Source organism: Amblyomma maculatum, chromosome 4, assembly GCF_055883805.1.
Source record: "Amblyomma maculatum isolate TAMU_Amacu chromosome 4, ASM5588380v1, whole genome shotgun sequence".
In the NCBI taxonomy this organism is placed as follows: domain Eukaryota; kingdom Metazoa; phylum Arthropoda; class Arachnida; order Ixodida; family Ixodidae; genus Amblyomma; species Amblyomma maculatum.
The window spans coordinates 5,015,116-5,030,830 of record NC_139347.1 but is presented as its reverse complement, the minus strand read 5'-3'; the positions used below and the strand labels follow the sequence as shown (position 1 = coordinate 5,030,830).

The window sequence follows — 15,715 nt, the reverse complement described above, 5'->3', positions numbered from 1 at the left end:
CGACTGTTGGCTTCTTTCCTTCAGGTATTATAACGAGCGCCCTCATTTTCCCTTCATTTATCTGCTTATATATATATATATATATATATATTCCAAGTCTAAATCTCTAAGTCTAAATCTCTAAACAGAGTAGCGGCTACATCTGAGTATGTTCTTTCTATTTCATTATGGAACCAAATCGACTAGAGGCTCAGTAGAGCAATTTGCTCCTGTAAAGTTTGTTCGAAAACGTATGAAGAATTGCAACAAAATAGAAACGTTATGACAGCTGCTGCAATCGCTGTGCCTAATAAAATCCAAAAATTGACCAGACCTTTCACGTTCCAGTTTCAATCGAAACAGAGCTACTCGAAATTTCATTATTGGAACATTTTGAGTTATTCCCTTACGGAATCATGAGTCGATGAGTATGTTGAGCAATGCCCTTCTGTGCACACACCCCACAATTGAAGAGCTCTCGAGGAAGTTCAGCATGCACAGTGCATGCACGGTGCAAATAACAATAATAAACGTCAACGCAGCTATGTGCGTCTGCATTGCAAAGAAGTATTGGTCGCCATAAGTACGCTTAAACCATGTATGTGCTTACATTTCAGCGGATAGCGGTCGAATGATGGCTGATATGCCCTGACAAATTGCCCGCAATTTCGCTCAAGGAACACATTTTGTAATGTGGTTCCTCGAGAGTTTTCGATTGAGAAAGGAAGCCATCATTTCGGGGAAGTAATTTTGCATTGTCTGGGCAAAACGTGGCTAAAACTAAACGCAGTGAAGAAGAATTAAGGAGAGCGTGTGATGCCTGAATGTTCATTTTTTCAAGACGTACGACAAAATCAAAACTACGTTCTTAGTTTTTTCCGCATGCGGAAACACAGATATTTTCTGGTAGTTTGGGTAGAAGCAAGCCATGTAATTTTAGGCTATTTTCTGCGCGATACCTGCAGTAAGAAATTCCATTCGATCTCACTTAAGCATAAGGAGAATCAGATAATAGTGAACCGAATAACCTGAGTTTTGCCGAATCCTAGAGGCCTTCTTCAAACTCAGCCATTATTTCTGTTTGTCTTGGCATACAACGGCATGAATGAAGTGCGTATTCGAGCGAAACGTTTCGAACGCAAAACATTTCGGAGGAAGGTTTTACTGAGACTACACGGTAAGCTTTCTCACAAACCAAACGTTAATGAAATATCTTGATGATCCTATTACAACATAAGAAACTTATAAAAAATATTTATTCGTTATATGTATAAACTTGAAACCTTTTTCGTGAAGTTTTTCTGACCTGCGAAGAGTCAAAACTTTAGAACTTCCTTTTGTTGTATTGTTTTAGTACGTACTTCCAATAGTGTATTTCAGACATTCCTATTCGAAGTAGGCGGGAAATGCAAGAGCTTCTAATATGACAAAATATGAAAACAGTACCATCACAAGTAAAATCCTCGAAATTCTAATCAAGATTTCTTGAATGCTCCATGTCTGCCTTGTTTAAATTAGTTTGTTGAAAGCGGTGTCCTGACGTGGGCACACTATCTACAGCCGTTCTTGGCAGTAACCACTCGTCATCATTATCATCAGCCGGATTACACCCACTGGAGGGAGAAGGCCTCTCCATTTTATCCCAATTAACTTGCCCCTGTGCAGGCTGCATCCACGTGACCCCTGCAAACATCTTTGCTTCATCCGCTCACTTAAATACGTGCCGCCCCCCGCTAAGCTTTCCTTCCGCTGGAATCCAATTAGTTAACCTAAGCGACCATTAGTTATCCTACTTCGCACTACATGCCATGCCCAGGCTCATTTATTCTTCTTAATTTTCACTAGAATGTAATTAACTTGGGTTACATCTTTGAACCACTATACACGCTTCTTATCTCTTACAGTTAAACCTACTATTATTAGACATTCATAGCTCTCTGCGTTGTATTCCTAGTAAGTAAAACTCTTTTCGTTAGCCTTCACGCTTTAGCCCTCTAGGGGAGTACCGGTAAGATGCAACTGTTATACACTTTCCTGTTGAGCGATAACGGTACGCTGCTTGTCATAATGTGCGAGTACCTTCCCAATGCGCTTCCGTCCTAGTCTTACACTCGTCGTTATTTGCCTTTTATGGCGCGGATCTGCGGTTACTGCCTCTTTTAAGTAATCATTTAATTTCATTTTATTACTTTAACCGTTGACGGTACATAAAGCGCGGGACAAAACACACAAAAAAAATCTTTTCTTCTTCATGCATTATGCGCGGAAACACCAGGACGGAACATTAAGAGACACGTGATGGCAGAGATGCAATGGGGAAGGCAGTTGCCGTGTACTGCTGTTCTCTGCAAGAACGGCCTTGAAAGTGTGGTAGTAGGGGCGCGTGGACGAGACACTTGAAAAATGTGACCACTGCCGTAAGAAAAGCGTGAAGCAGGTGCGCAGATGTAAGATTTCTGATGAAGTACAGAATAGTAAGACTTGTGATAAAGACAGAGTCTGGCGATGCGACGGCAGAGTGAAAGGTGCTGTACATCTAGTTGTTCTTTAAGGAATAAAATGCTGGCATCGCATGAGTAGGATGAATGTACGAATACAGTGGCTCTGCTTTGAACCCCCTCGAGAGCAATCACCAAGGTGTAATTGATGAGGATTCCAAACTACAGATGAGTATTCGCAAAATTGTCAGACTAATGCTGTGCAAGCAAGTTGTCGTATATGAAGCTTGGGGAAACATAATGATTTGTTAGCAGGTGAGATAATGTTCGTTACATGTGCATACCAGGTTAAAAGAAGAAAAAGACACACCCAAATATTTATACAAGGCTACCAGATCAATCGGAAATCTCGAAAAGGTTCTTACCTTGCAGTGCTACCTTCCAGTGTTTCGCTAACTATTAAGGCGAAAGCCTTCAAAGCCTCATAGTTATCGACAGAAGGTAGTCTGCAGAAGGTTGGCAGCAGAGGTATCTCGCTTTTGAGAGCGGCAGTTAAGATAAATTAATAAACCTTGTCTCCACCGGGAATCAAACCTTCATTCTTTGGATCTCCATCCAGCGTTTTACCAACTGCGCCAGGCCCCGGATCGTAAAACGTTCTTCATAATTTTCTTTGTTCTTGTTGTGGCTGTAGGAAGGAGGAAACGAAAATGCACGGCCCTGCTACTGGCTCTCTAGCGGAGCCACCTCCGCTGCCTCGTGCGAACAGAAGAGAAACTAGAAACGAAAGAGGGAGAGAAAAACGCGCGCCGCAACAATGGCTGTCGTCCACCACCGAAGCAGTGGCGAGTGCAATGACGGCCTACAACAGATAAAATTCGATGGCAGCTAGGCTAGCCCCTGCCGCAAGCAGTACTTACCTACCTGTCCCAGCCCCATCAGGGCCAAGATCAGCCACAATTCACCACCTCCCACCCCATAATTTCCCTTGTCTACTATGAAGATGATAGCGGGATTGCGCGAGTGATAGATACAGTGGCTTTTTTTTTTCTGTAAACGAATTATAGAACGCCGGTGAACTTTGATGCCTTCAATCAAATGCTGGTTGTGTTCGACAAGGGGCGCGCGACCTACCGACACGACAGGTCAAGACGTCACCAGGCGATTCATGCATATACGAAGCTGACCCCGCCGGGCGTCCAATCCAATGTCCATGTAGTGCCATTCATTTACTGCTTCCTCGAACGCCACACCACACAGAAAGCAGAAGCTGATCCAGATGTCTAGGAAGCGTTAGTACAGCAGGCATCAGCGGCGTTTGAAATTGATTAGCAGGATAGAAAAGGTGCCGTATCTATCACAATTTTCCGCAGCCACATGTACCACGCCGTAAAGAAAGAGAGGAAGGTGGGAGTGGAACAAGAGAGGGAGGTAAAGGTGCCGTAGTGCAAGACTACGATCCACCGCGCTATAATGGCTTTCGCCTCATCGCACTTAAGTGGTCCAAAGTGTCTTCCTGAATTTTTGTAAACTCCTGTTCCTTTCCGAGGCTATTGAACCTTAGCTTAGTCTTCTGTATATCAATTTTAGACCTACCTTTCTTCTTCTCATTCTTTTCTTTTCTTTCTTTTAAGGTCATCAATAAATATTTGCAGTTTATTGCCTGGATTACTTAGCAAAGCAATTCCTTCAGCGACTCGCAGTTCACTGAGGTATTCTTGATGACCTCTTGAATCTAACTGCTCCCATTTTAAGCGCCTGAATACTACCTCTAATCAAGCTGTGAGTAGTACTAACGAAGATTGTGTCCCTTTGCGTAATGTCTTCCCTTATGGGAAATTTATTACTTTCTTTATGCAGAGCTCTGACACCAGTGCCGCCTCTACAGACATCTATGCAATACTTTCCCCTTCGGCTCATCGCAGGAAGACTTGGGAAAGCCCTAACGGAGAGACAAAAAAATATTGACATTATACTTTATTATGACCCTGGCATTGTGCAGGATGTAGAAGTAATCAGAAATGTGCGATGCAGTGACCACAAGAGGGTAAGGTTCCGACAGTCTAGATTTGAAGACGCAATCAAATAGTTAGTGAAGAAAAAGTCCACAAACGAATGAGCGGTGAGAGGGAAGGCAGAAGAATTCAGGACCTCTCTACGGAACAGATATTCAGTTTTAACTGGTGAAGACGACTTGAGTGTAGAAGCAATGAGCGATACCTTTAGAGATATAATTACTGAGTGCGCGGTAGAAGTAAGGGGTGCAGTTGGAAACGATACGGGTAAATTATGCAGACGAAAGGTTTTTTTGTTAAAAAATCGCCAAAGCATGAAAGCCTCCAACCCAACAGACGTGTTTTAACGGTCAGAGCTGTCAAAGCTAGTCAATAGGCGCAATGTGTCCGAATTAAGGAATTATAAAATAGAGAAAATCGAGAATACTCTAAAGAACCACTACCATTGTGATCCAATAATACAAGATGATGTGTTTATTTGAACTAAAATCAATGTTGTCTCTTGTTTTGCTGTTTTAGAAATTTCGGCGAATTTTATGTGTTCTGGACAAAATACCTAACGATCCAGAGCCTCAAACGTTTTCTGAAATTAAGAACATAGCCTACGTATTGAAGAGAAGAGGTTCAGTGACAACAATTTTGTCTTTTGTGCCAGAATATAGGATTCAAAATTGACTTTTTTGCAGCGCGTTGCTCCTGGAGCAAAGTTTGCGACTTTTTGCGAAATGAAATCTGGCAAGCAAAACTGCTTTATTTATTTATTTATTGAATCCTCAAAGGCCCCATTTAAGGGGTATTAAATGAGGGGTGGGCTTGGAGTACGGCGGTTACAATAAAAAATGTCTTTCGAAGGCAGTCTTGAAATGATGAATGTCGGTTAGTGAACGCGATGTGGTCGGGAGGGTCGTTGCAATCCAGGGCAGTGCGGAGAAAAAATGACTTTTGGAATGTTGTCGTATGAGCGCGCTGGGGGTAGACGGCATTGGAATAGAGATGACGAGATGACCAATGGGCTAGACGGGACGTTTTCAAAAACGTTCCTTAAAATAAATGCTTCATACATTTATGAAAAACGAAAACTTTTCAGTATGCAAGCAGCAGGGCTCCAAACCTCTAATGATATGAAAAGGCAAAGAGGGGGTTTTCCACGTCTATATATACGATGTTTTTTTCTGAATAAATTATTGCACATCTTGAAAATTTGACGTTCATTTCTTTGTGTCGAGACATTTTTCCATCACATATAAAAGTTTATTTCAAAACTAAAAATGGTGTTCATGACACCATTAATATCCACCGGACAGAGAAAATATCGCTGTGTATCAAATAAAAAAAAAATAGGCTGTAGTTTAGCTCTGCTTAAAACTGGAGGATTGCGAAAGCAACATCTGCATGGCTACGTTCGCGGTTTTGCTGGCTATAGGGCTCATTGTTTCATTGAAGAGGCTAGACATGGTGATTATAGAACCATTCTATTCACATTTCATCTTAGTCCACCGGGAATCGAACCTCCACCCCCTGGAACACTAGCCCTGCGCTTTGTCAACTGCGCCACGCCCCGTATTTTTAAATTCTCTTTAAAATTCCCCTTGTTTCCAGTGAAGATGATAGCGAGATTCCGCGAGTGACAGATACTCCGCCTTTCCTTTATTCAACGCCGACGAACTTTGATGCGTTCAATAAAATGCTGGTTGTGTTCAACAAGGGGCGCGCACCAGGAGATTCTGGGCTGGTGTTCCAAGAGACGGAGGTTCGACTCCCGTTGGACCAAGATTAAATGTGAATAAAACGGTATTATAATCACCATGTCTAGCCTCTTCAATGAAACCATTACACAACAACAACATGCATATACGAAGCTGATCCCGCCGGGCGCCAGACCCAGGCGTCCGTGCGGCGCCTATTTGCCGCTTCCTCGAACGCCGCGCCACGCAGCAAACAGAAGCATACCCTGATGTCTAGGGGGCGTCAGTACAGCAGACATCAGGGACATTTGAAATTGATTTACAGGATTGAAAAGGCGCAGTATCTGTCCCGATTTTCCGGGGACACATGCACCACACCGTAAAGGAAAGGAGGAAGGTGAGATTGAAAGAATAGAAGGAGATAGCGGTTGCCGCACCTTCTGCCAAGCAACCACTTCGGGATCTGAAGTGCTAAACTTTTCGGCTCTCTTACGCCGTTCAGCAGCCGCTTTGCTATTCTTCTCCATGGCTAACCGCTTACTGGCTGCTGCACTCTGCTAACCATGTATATACACCACAAACCACGCAGATGGCTATGCATAATCGCTACTGCGCATCAGAGAAAGAGAGGGGGGGGGGGGGGGCGAGACTATCGGCGAGGCGATGCAGAGCGCGCGGTGGTGGCGGCTAATTATCAAGGAACTTTAGCGGCGGCGGCCCCAGCGCGCCAACTGTGCGCCGTGTGACGGCACCCGCTTTTCGAAAATGCGCAGCTAACGAGCGCTTTAAGTTTCTGTTAAATTTTTGAGATTTCAGTCTCTTCTCAAGGCTTTCCTTCTCCTTCCTCATTCTCATTCGTTTGCTGTCCATTATCTCTGGTACATCTTCCCCTTCGGTTACAGCTTCCGCGTCCCTGGCATCTTCCCTCAGCTGTTTTGCCCAGTCTCCTATGTCTTCAATTTCCTTAGCTTTATGGCTTCTGCGCATCGCCAGGAATTTCTCCCAGTCCACAATTCTCGCCTGTTGAAGTTTCCTTAGCTTGACTCCTTCTCCCAGCTTCGTGGCTACACTGAAGTACAGTGGCTAAATGAAGTGGTCACTGCCCAGATTTTTCATGGTGTTTACCCATTCTATTCTGCCAGTATTATTACTGAAAGAGAGGTCCGGCGTGGTGTCTCTGTTTACACTGCCCCCTACTCTAGTAGGCGCATAAGGGTTGGTATGTAAGGTTAGTCCGAAGTTTTGGGACTCCTCAAGGAGAAGTCTACCCTTCGAACTTAAGGCGCTCGTTAGCCAGACACATGAAAGAAATGGAAAGGTATGCGATCAAACTGAACGAGCAAAATTGGTATGGCAGGCTCGACGAGATGGAAAGGAGCATAAGTCTAGCAAAGACGTGGAATATACTGATGCATCTCCTCGACCCGAGCTAATCCAAACAGGTAGCGAGCGTCAACCAGGTGAAAGCGAGACACGCATTCCAGGGCACGGACAAACAGCTGATGGATAAGCTCAGGGACATTTACATAGAGGACGCGACGGCAATGCAACAGGCAGAATATGGAGGAGCAGAAAATTAAGAGCTGGACGCAGACATTACGATAGCGGAGATCAGAGCAGCTATTGCTGGGCTAACAACTCGTTCGGCTTCGGATAAAATATTCAATGTCATGCGCAGGAACCTAGACGACGACTCGATAGAGGCGATTGAACGATACATGAACAAAGTATGGAAGCAAGGTAAATTGCCGGAGGAATGGAAACAGGCAGAGGTGGTTCTCATCCCCATGCCGGGGAAGGAACCGAAATTGGAAAGCCTAAGACCGATCTCGCTGACGTCGTGCGTGGGAAAACTCATGGAGCACGTAGTGCAGACGAGGTTAACGAGATACATGGAAGATGGAAACATGTGGCTGCACGAGATGGTGGGATTTAGACCTTAGCTCAGCACGCAGGATGTAATGCTCAGATCAAAACATGACGTTATAGACAAGAAAGAATTAGATGCCAAGGGGATCCTAGGTCTTGACCTCACGAAGGCCTTCAACAACGTCGGACACGAGGTGGTGCTAAGAGGTCTGGAGGAAGTAAACGTGGGCAAGAGAACATACGAGTATATCAAGGACTTCCTCCGAGATTGGAAGGCGGTGATCAAATTCCAGGACGCAGAGTCCCCCAGCATAAGGCTGGGCAGCAAAGGTACCCCGCAAGCAGCCAAACTGTCGTCCCCTTTCCTATTTAACATAGCGATGAGAGGTCTCCCGTCCATGCTAAACAAGATCGCTGATATAAAATTCAGCAGGTACATTTGGATGAATAGCGGAAGCGAAGCAGAAATTGAGTGGAGTTGGCAGCAGACGTAGTGGTGAAGTGTGCGGCCGAAAGAGGCCTGGCGTGTTCACCGCAAAAGTCAGAGCTTTTTGTATATAATAGCGACAGCAGGAACAAGAGAAAAGTAGAAATTAAAGTGGTGGTGGAAGGTCTGGAAGTGCCCAGGGTCGAGGAAATGAGGTTCGTAGGCATGTTTATCAACAAGAAGGGCCACAACAGTAACACCATAAAGAAATTAGCCACATTTGCAGACCAAGTAGTAGGCATATTCAGGAGGGCAGCAGTAAAGGGACAGGACTAAAAGAAAGGAATCTCCTGAAAATGTCAAAGGCATGTATACGTAATAAGTCGGATCTGCTACGCGACGCAGTACCTAAACATGAACAAGACAGAAATAGAGAAGATAGACAGAATATTGAGGAAATGCGTCAAGCGAGCTCTGGGACTCCCCACATCCACGTCGACGGAGCGGCTTGAGAAAATGGGAGTTTACAACAGATGGGTTGAGCTGGCAGAGGGGGTGAGAATATCCCATTTGGAAGAGCTCGGCCAGTCTGAAACGGGCAGAACAATAGTTGAATGGGTAGGAATCCGGCCAGAAAGTAGCACGCACAAGATGGTAAACATCCCGCCAGGAATCAGGGCTAAGATACGCGTCGTACCTATGCAGCGAAACATGCACCCCGATTACAACAAAGAAAGGCGAGAGCATAGGGCTAAGGCCTGCGAGAGGAAGATGAGGAAGCGACCGGCAGACCAGGTGGCTTATGTAGACGCGGCGTGCAGACAGCACGGGGCGGCTGTATCCGCGGTTGTCGACGGGGCAGGAGCAATAATGGTAGCGGCTTCGAGCAGCACGAGAGATGCCCGGACAATTTTATGTGAAAGCAAAAATGCAGTGAGGAACTTTGGAAAAGGAAGAATGTCGGAAGAGGCCAAACGCATCCTCGAGGCGAGGCCGATAGAACGTAATATAGAAATAATATGGATTCCAGCGCTCGAGTCTATTGCAGGAAATGAGGCTGCGCACGAGCTTGCCCGAGCTCTCTATCACCGGGCGGCCGTAGAGCAGCCCTCTCGCATAGACATGAACGATAGCTTGATTTCATACAATCATAGCTTGATTTCATAAGCTGAGCAGGAGGATCTATCCGCCGCTCGACCGTTCCTTCGGAAACGAGGAGGCAATTGCATGGAGAAGATTGCAAGGGGAGAATCATATAAGCCCCTTCTGGGTATACGTGACAATTTCTAAAGAGGACAAAGATCATTAATGCATAACATGCGGGGAGAGGGGCACTCTAGACCACATAATTTGGGAATGTGCTGGCAGCCCGGGCGCCGAGCAAAATATATATAGAGAAGCCTGGGAGACCTTGCTGCGGAGAGAGAACCGCGCTCAACAGCAACAAGCCATCTGCTTGGCGGCTGAGGCCGTGAGGCAGCAATGTGTCTTCACCAGATCTTAGTTTGCGAGGCCTCTGAGTAGGGCTCCCTTAGGCCTGAGTGCCGGGGGGTCCAAAACGGAGTCTCATTTCGGCGAAATTAAAACGTTTTGATAATGATGATGAGTGCGCAGCTTGTCATTTCCAGAGCTCCGGGAAATGGCTCAGGGACTAGCGTAGAGTTGCTTTCGTAACAAAATTCATGCACTGCGGTCGTGTTTAAACGGAGCCAGATTTGTTACCGGCCAATGCCATAAAAAAAAAATATCAATAACACTCCCAATACTGCGGTCATCCTCTTCTGAATGTGATGGTCGACCAATAGGAGCGAGCATTAAGCAAGTTTTAAAGTGTTTTTCATGTTGAGCGGTACCTGTTTTGAATGTGAGGGCCGACCAATAGGAGCGGGCATTGAGCAAGTTTTAAACTGTTTTTCATGGTGAGCGGCACCTGTTCTGAATGTGAGGGCCGACTAATAGGAGCGGGAATTGCGGACGTTTTAAACTGTTTTTCATGGTGAGAAATGTGCAATCTCGACCCTATAGTTCCTTGTCCTTACACACCTAATCGCAAACCAATCAGCACGCTGGCAGGTCACGTGGTCTTGCTACATTATTAGCGTCAAAATGAGAGTTGGTAGTTCACATGGCAGCTTTCTGCGTTGTTCTAAAAGCACCCATAGGTTCGCAGTCAAACAACAAATAAAAGTGAAAAACACTAGCGCTGAAAGGCAAAAGTGGTCAAGCGGAACCGACCCGCTGTCCTTCGCGGTGAGAGCTACTTTTACTGCACTTCTTTCCCTGCGATAGATTAGAGGCCGTGTGCAACTGCGTCATGCCATAGAGGAGCCAGAAGCGACACATTACATTACTGTAATGCTTGGCACTATTTAAAAGACCTTTTTGGCAGCGCTAGTACTTAGTTGCGCTAGTTAGCGATTCTGATTAGCAGTGCGAGTTAGCCATACTACATAGTGCTGCAAATTAGCACTAGAAATGAGGAATCTATACAAGCAGCTATTTAATTTGCTAATCTACCTTTAAGTAAATTCGACGTCTAAGGCTGCAGAAGGATTCAATTAGACACTTTCTGATTAGCATCGGTGTCTTTCTAAACTTTAATGAATGACTTGAAGCCAAGTATTTCAAACATTTAGTACAAATAAAGGCAATGATGTTACAGTAAAGCGATTGCGCGCCTTAGCTATTCATTAATTTGTTCAGCCATAGCGAGACGGGCCGGGGATTTTTTACGGCTCTTACAACGGAAAATGCAATCCATCAAATAATACAGTTAGAAAGGCAGTTTGGGCGAGTTGGTTATGCAATTTTTGTATGAAACGACACAGGGCGAAGCAGAATAAACGACACGCACTGCCCTGATTCAGCGCCATCTTTTTATTCTGCTTCGTCCTTTGTCTTCGCGCTGTTTTATACAAAAAAAAAAGAAAAAATACTGAGTTTTCTTCAAATGGAACGTTGTATTAAGAAGAGGTTAATACTTTTGCTTTGCAGCAAATAGAGTAAGTAAATCCATGTTGTCACTTCCGTCGTCTCACTTTCACCGTTAAGCTCCGTCGTGTGCAAGGGATGTGTGCGAGGATGTATTGCCAGCACAATTTGCGTGCCCTTTCTATGCGAAAATTGTCTTCTCTGGTATTTTGAATTTATAACCTATTTTAAGTTGTTTACTAATGAGCGTGATTCAGTTCTTTGACATATGAAAATACCGGATATTCACTCAGGAAACATGAAACATTGCGTAGAAGTAACCTGGCTGTTTATGGCTGCATCATCAGCGCTTTTCAAAGGAATGACGTTTACGGCATGGGAAATGAATTGCGAAAGCAGTTTTATACGGCAAATGATTGTTTTTCCAATTTTGCCATTTACAGTGTGCCACCTGCAATACGTGGCTGGAAATAAGATCCTTACATTTGGCTTCTAATGCTGGGACACGCTTTAGGCTGTGCCCAACCTATATGAGCGATGGAATCCGAAGCTGCTCTGGCACAGGAGGTTCGTAATTTTCTCAAGAGCCGAACGCGTAGAGGACTCCAAGGAATGCTTCAAACGACTCCTAAAGAAGCAGATTTCACATTCGCGATGACATCAGAGGGCGTACGAAAGCTCGCAATGTGATCCCGCGTGCGAAAGGCTAATAATATACATCGCGTGTGCTCCGGCCGTATTTTGAATCCGCCTTCAAGCAATCGTTCAGCTTTTAGCAGGCTTTCTGAAACTTCGCCTGACTGCCACCACGCGGATTCAATAAGTTGGCTCTCGACAGACGAATTCCGATACCCTGCATTTATTATTAATGACAGAATGTGTGAAATCTGAATATAAGGTCTTTTTTTTTTGTATGTGTGTGTGCGAGGTTTTCGCTACATGAGGTGATTTCTGAATTGTGGGGGTTCAACGTCCCAAAGTGACTCGGACAATGACAGAAGCCGCAGTAGAATGCTCCAGAAAGTTTGACCACCTGGGGTTCTTTAACGTGCACTGGCATCGTCTTTATACCAACACTCTGCTGTGCCCGGCAGCACTAAAACATTTTAATCCCTCCTTCACGGGCAGTTGTCCGCACTGTGCGAAGAAGTCTTCGGACATCTACCACATGGTGTGGGCTTGCCCATCCAACTCAGCTATTCCTCCTCACCCCAACACCACTCGGGAGGACTGGGAGGCGACCCTGCTCGGCTGCTATGACCTGCAGGCCCAAAAGGCCTTGGTCGAGCGCGCCTGGGCAGCGGCCGACGCCACTGGGACCCCGTACTAGGGACCCCACCCAGTATCTGTAAGGGCTGGATGTTCATAGATCAATCCACCCCTTTTTGACCAATAAACGTTTGTCACCACCACCACCACCACAGCACACGGGCGCCTTGCTTTTCGCCTCCATCAAAAAGTGGCTGCAGAGGCCGGGATTCAATCCCGCATCCTTGGGAACAGCAGTCGAGCGCCACTGCAGCAACGCGACAGGTTTCGCTGCTAACGAAGAAAAAGAAAGCTCGAGACAGCAAGACCATTTTCTACTTCCAAATCTGAAGAGTGATGTTCTCCGTTTGAAGCGTACATGAAAAACTATGCCGCTCTGGAGCCATTGCATATGAAAGCCTGCTGCATTTGACGCCAAGAAATGCCGGTCGGAAAAGGCGTACTACATTTAGCCACGTATATATATAGTCTGCTAACCCGTTTTGTCGAGTAAACTATGAACCGTAATATTAGAGGAAAGAGCTGGTTCAAAGGCCTGCAATGGGAATCGAAACTTAGAATGTGAGCTTACCGTCAGTTGTCTTCCAGTGAAGCACGTACTGTGTGATGGGAGAGTTTCCCGTAAAGGGAGAAGACCACGTGACCCGTGCAGTACGGCTTCCTACCTCTCGAACGTCCACATCGCTTGGAGGGTCAGGAACATCTGTAAGATAAAAAAGTCAGTTTTTATGCATGAAAAAGCATCCTCTATTGAAGCATTAAGGCAATTAAGGCTCTCAGACAAGCAAGTAAGAGCGCACGAATATAGCCATTCAGGGGTCTACAGAATAAATATTTTATTCAGTATATCCTTAGAGCTTATATTCTATTCTACTCCCATATGAGAAGTACGAGACTTACAACGAACAATTCACCAGTTGGATGTCACTTGTGCCTGCGCTAACCCACTGCCGCTACGACTTTCGTGCTTACGGTGAAAAAGGAGCAGAACTATCGTTTAAGGTTACACTTCCCGGACTGGCATGCATAGCTCATGTGCTGCAAACGCCGACACCTTACTCTGTGATTTATTGATGTGATATGAAACGAACCACATGTTGTGCTTAGCGCAAGGGACTCCAGTCACAGCTAGAAGACGTGGTTGTTAGCGCATTCGTGACAGAAAAGCCTCAGAAGTAACAAGACTTACTTTACTGCAGTTAATGCGTGCCCTCTCTCTTCTTCGAATAAAACTTTGCTTCCAAGCGTGCTTCGGTATCAATGGTCGCAGTTAAGCAATTTTCATCGCAGGGTTCTCACAAATGTAACTAAAAACAACAATCACTTTTTCTGTCGTCAAATTGAGGGATGGTACGTAGCATGTCTTTCACTCCTTATTTCTTTCACTACAGTTCTCGGTGGTATTCTCGAATACATGGAAAACAAATTTTTGGGTTTTGTATTCTTCCCGTATTCGTTCTTATACCACTTCAATTTAGTTAAAATAATTTGGCTTTCACTTCTCTGTAGAAGCTACATACTTTTGACATTCGATCCTTATTTGGAGAGCCTTACGTACTGGACACTTGTAAATTGTGGCACTTAACATCACAAGCACCGCTCAAGTTATGAAGGAGTGCATTTCAAAGGGCCCCGTGTTAGTGTGTACATCCTGAGGCTCTTGAACGCATCCTTTCTTGTCAGAACAAACTTGCCCTTTTTTCCATTTTGACATCCTTGAAATGCTACACCAACCACCGCATGCCGAAATACTGAACTATACTACTTTTTCATGTGCTTTTCAAGAAAGGCAAAAAGAAAATGGCAGTACACTTCAGCGTCGCCTGTAACATTACCACGAGAAAGGATTATTGGCTCCCGTTTGCCGGCTCCTCTTTCGGAACCTCGTTGGCGTACATTCACTTCGCTACTAGCTTGATCACTCCTCTCTTATACCGCCGCCTTTGTCCCACATACATACATTAGCACATTGTCATAATCATTGTCATAATCATTGACATTAGATGAAAATCATGTAACATAAAATCCCCTCTAACCAAGCCCTACAGACAAGCCTCCGTGGCCTTCGTGATGGTAACTAAATGAGGATTCAATGGTCATGAAGGGCTCGATTCCAGTAATGACCTCTCATCTTAAAGACGCAGCCAGTGTTGGTCCTACAATCCGGCCACCTATAAGTGCACGACCTTATCTCCTGCCAACGAACACGAGGTGGAGTCGAGCCCGTTAATTTTCGCGCACAAAGGGGCGCCGACAACGCCAATGCTGAATCTTCTGGGAAAGCGAACGTCAAAGATGTCACGTTCGAACAAGTAACGCCACCGGGAAGCGCCGAAGTTGAACATTTCATATAAATGAAAACTTGAGTTCACTCTACTGAGGAGAGCTTCTTGCTTTCATTTTCATTGTTTTTTTTCTCACAGCTGGTAAAATTTTAACTCAGTCATCGTAATCTCAAAACATTGGGAGCATCTTCTTTAACAACCGGTTTGTTTACTGTGCCCTGTGGTTTGTTTGGGTGCTGGAACAATCTTACTCTTCTGGGCACCTGCTTCTACGTCGCTCATACTGTTTTCAGAAGCCACAGCATTGCCGCTTCCTTTTCGTCTTTGGCACTCTTTGCCCCCTTCCTCCAAAACTTCCGACCAGGGAAACATCCGGGATGTGATGAATGGTGTGCATTTTGCAGTGCGACAGTGAAACATTCTGAATAGAAACCACTATCTTTTCAAATTTTGTCTGTTTCTGGCTCGGCAAGCTGGTTTCGCAAATACTGGTTGTTGCCGCATTGCGCTCATTCTAAAAACGTATAAGAACTGTTACAGTGTAGGAGGCGCCTTGCGGTGCGACAGTACTCTGTCTTACCAATTCAAGACAAGAAATATGGTCGATATTTTTCGAAGCCCCACAAATGTAGACTATCACATGCCTCAAAAACCTGCCTGAATCTTTCAAGATGTAGTGCGGAGAAACTATGGTAATTGCCTAAAATCTTTTCTCCCACCAAAAAGTTCGCAGCTGCAAGATAGCGTTTGTAAAACGCATTTGTGCTTAAGAATCAAGCAGGTTTCTCAACTTTTGAAGTTTGTTTTCTATTAGTTG

General features: G+C 45.0%; 1 protein-coding gene across 1 annotated transcript in view; it reads right to left on the bottom strand.

Moving 5' to 3' along the window:
- LOC146190233 (cell adhesion molecule Dscam1-like) overlaps positions 1-15,715 on the bottom strand; it is a 279,224-nt gene that overhangs the window by 40,851 nt on the left and 222,658 nt on the right. Inside the window, exon 15 of the mRNA XM_084599751.1 lies at positions 13,185-13,316. Coding sequence (XP_084455877.1) covers positions 13,185-13,316 — 132 coding nt within the window. The remainder of the gene's footprint in view (positions 1-13,184; positions 13,317-15,715) is intronic.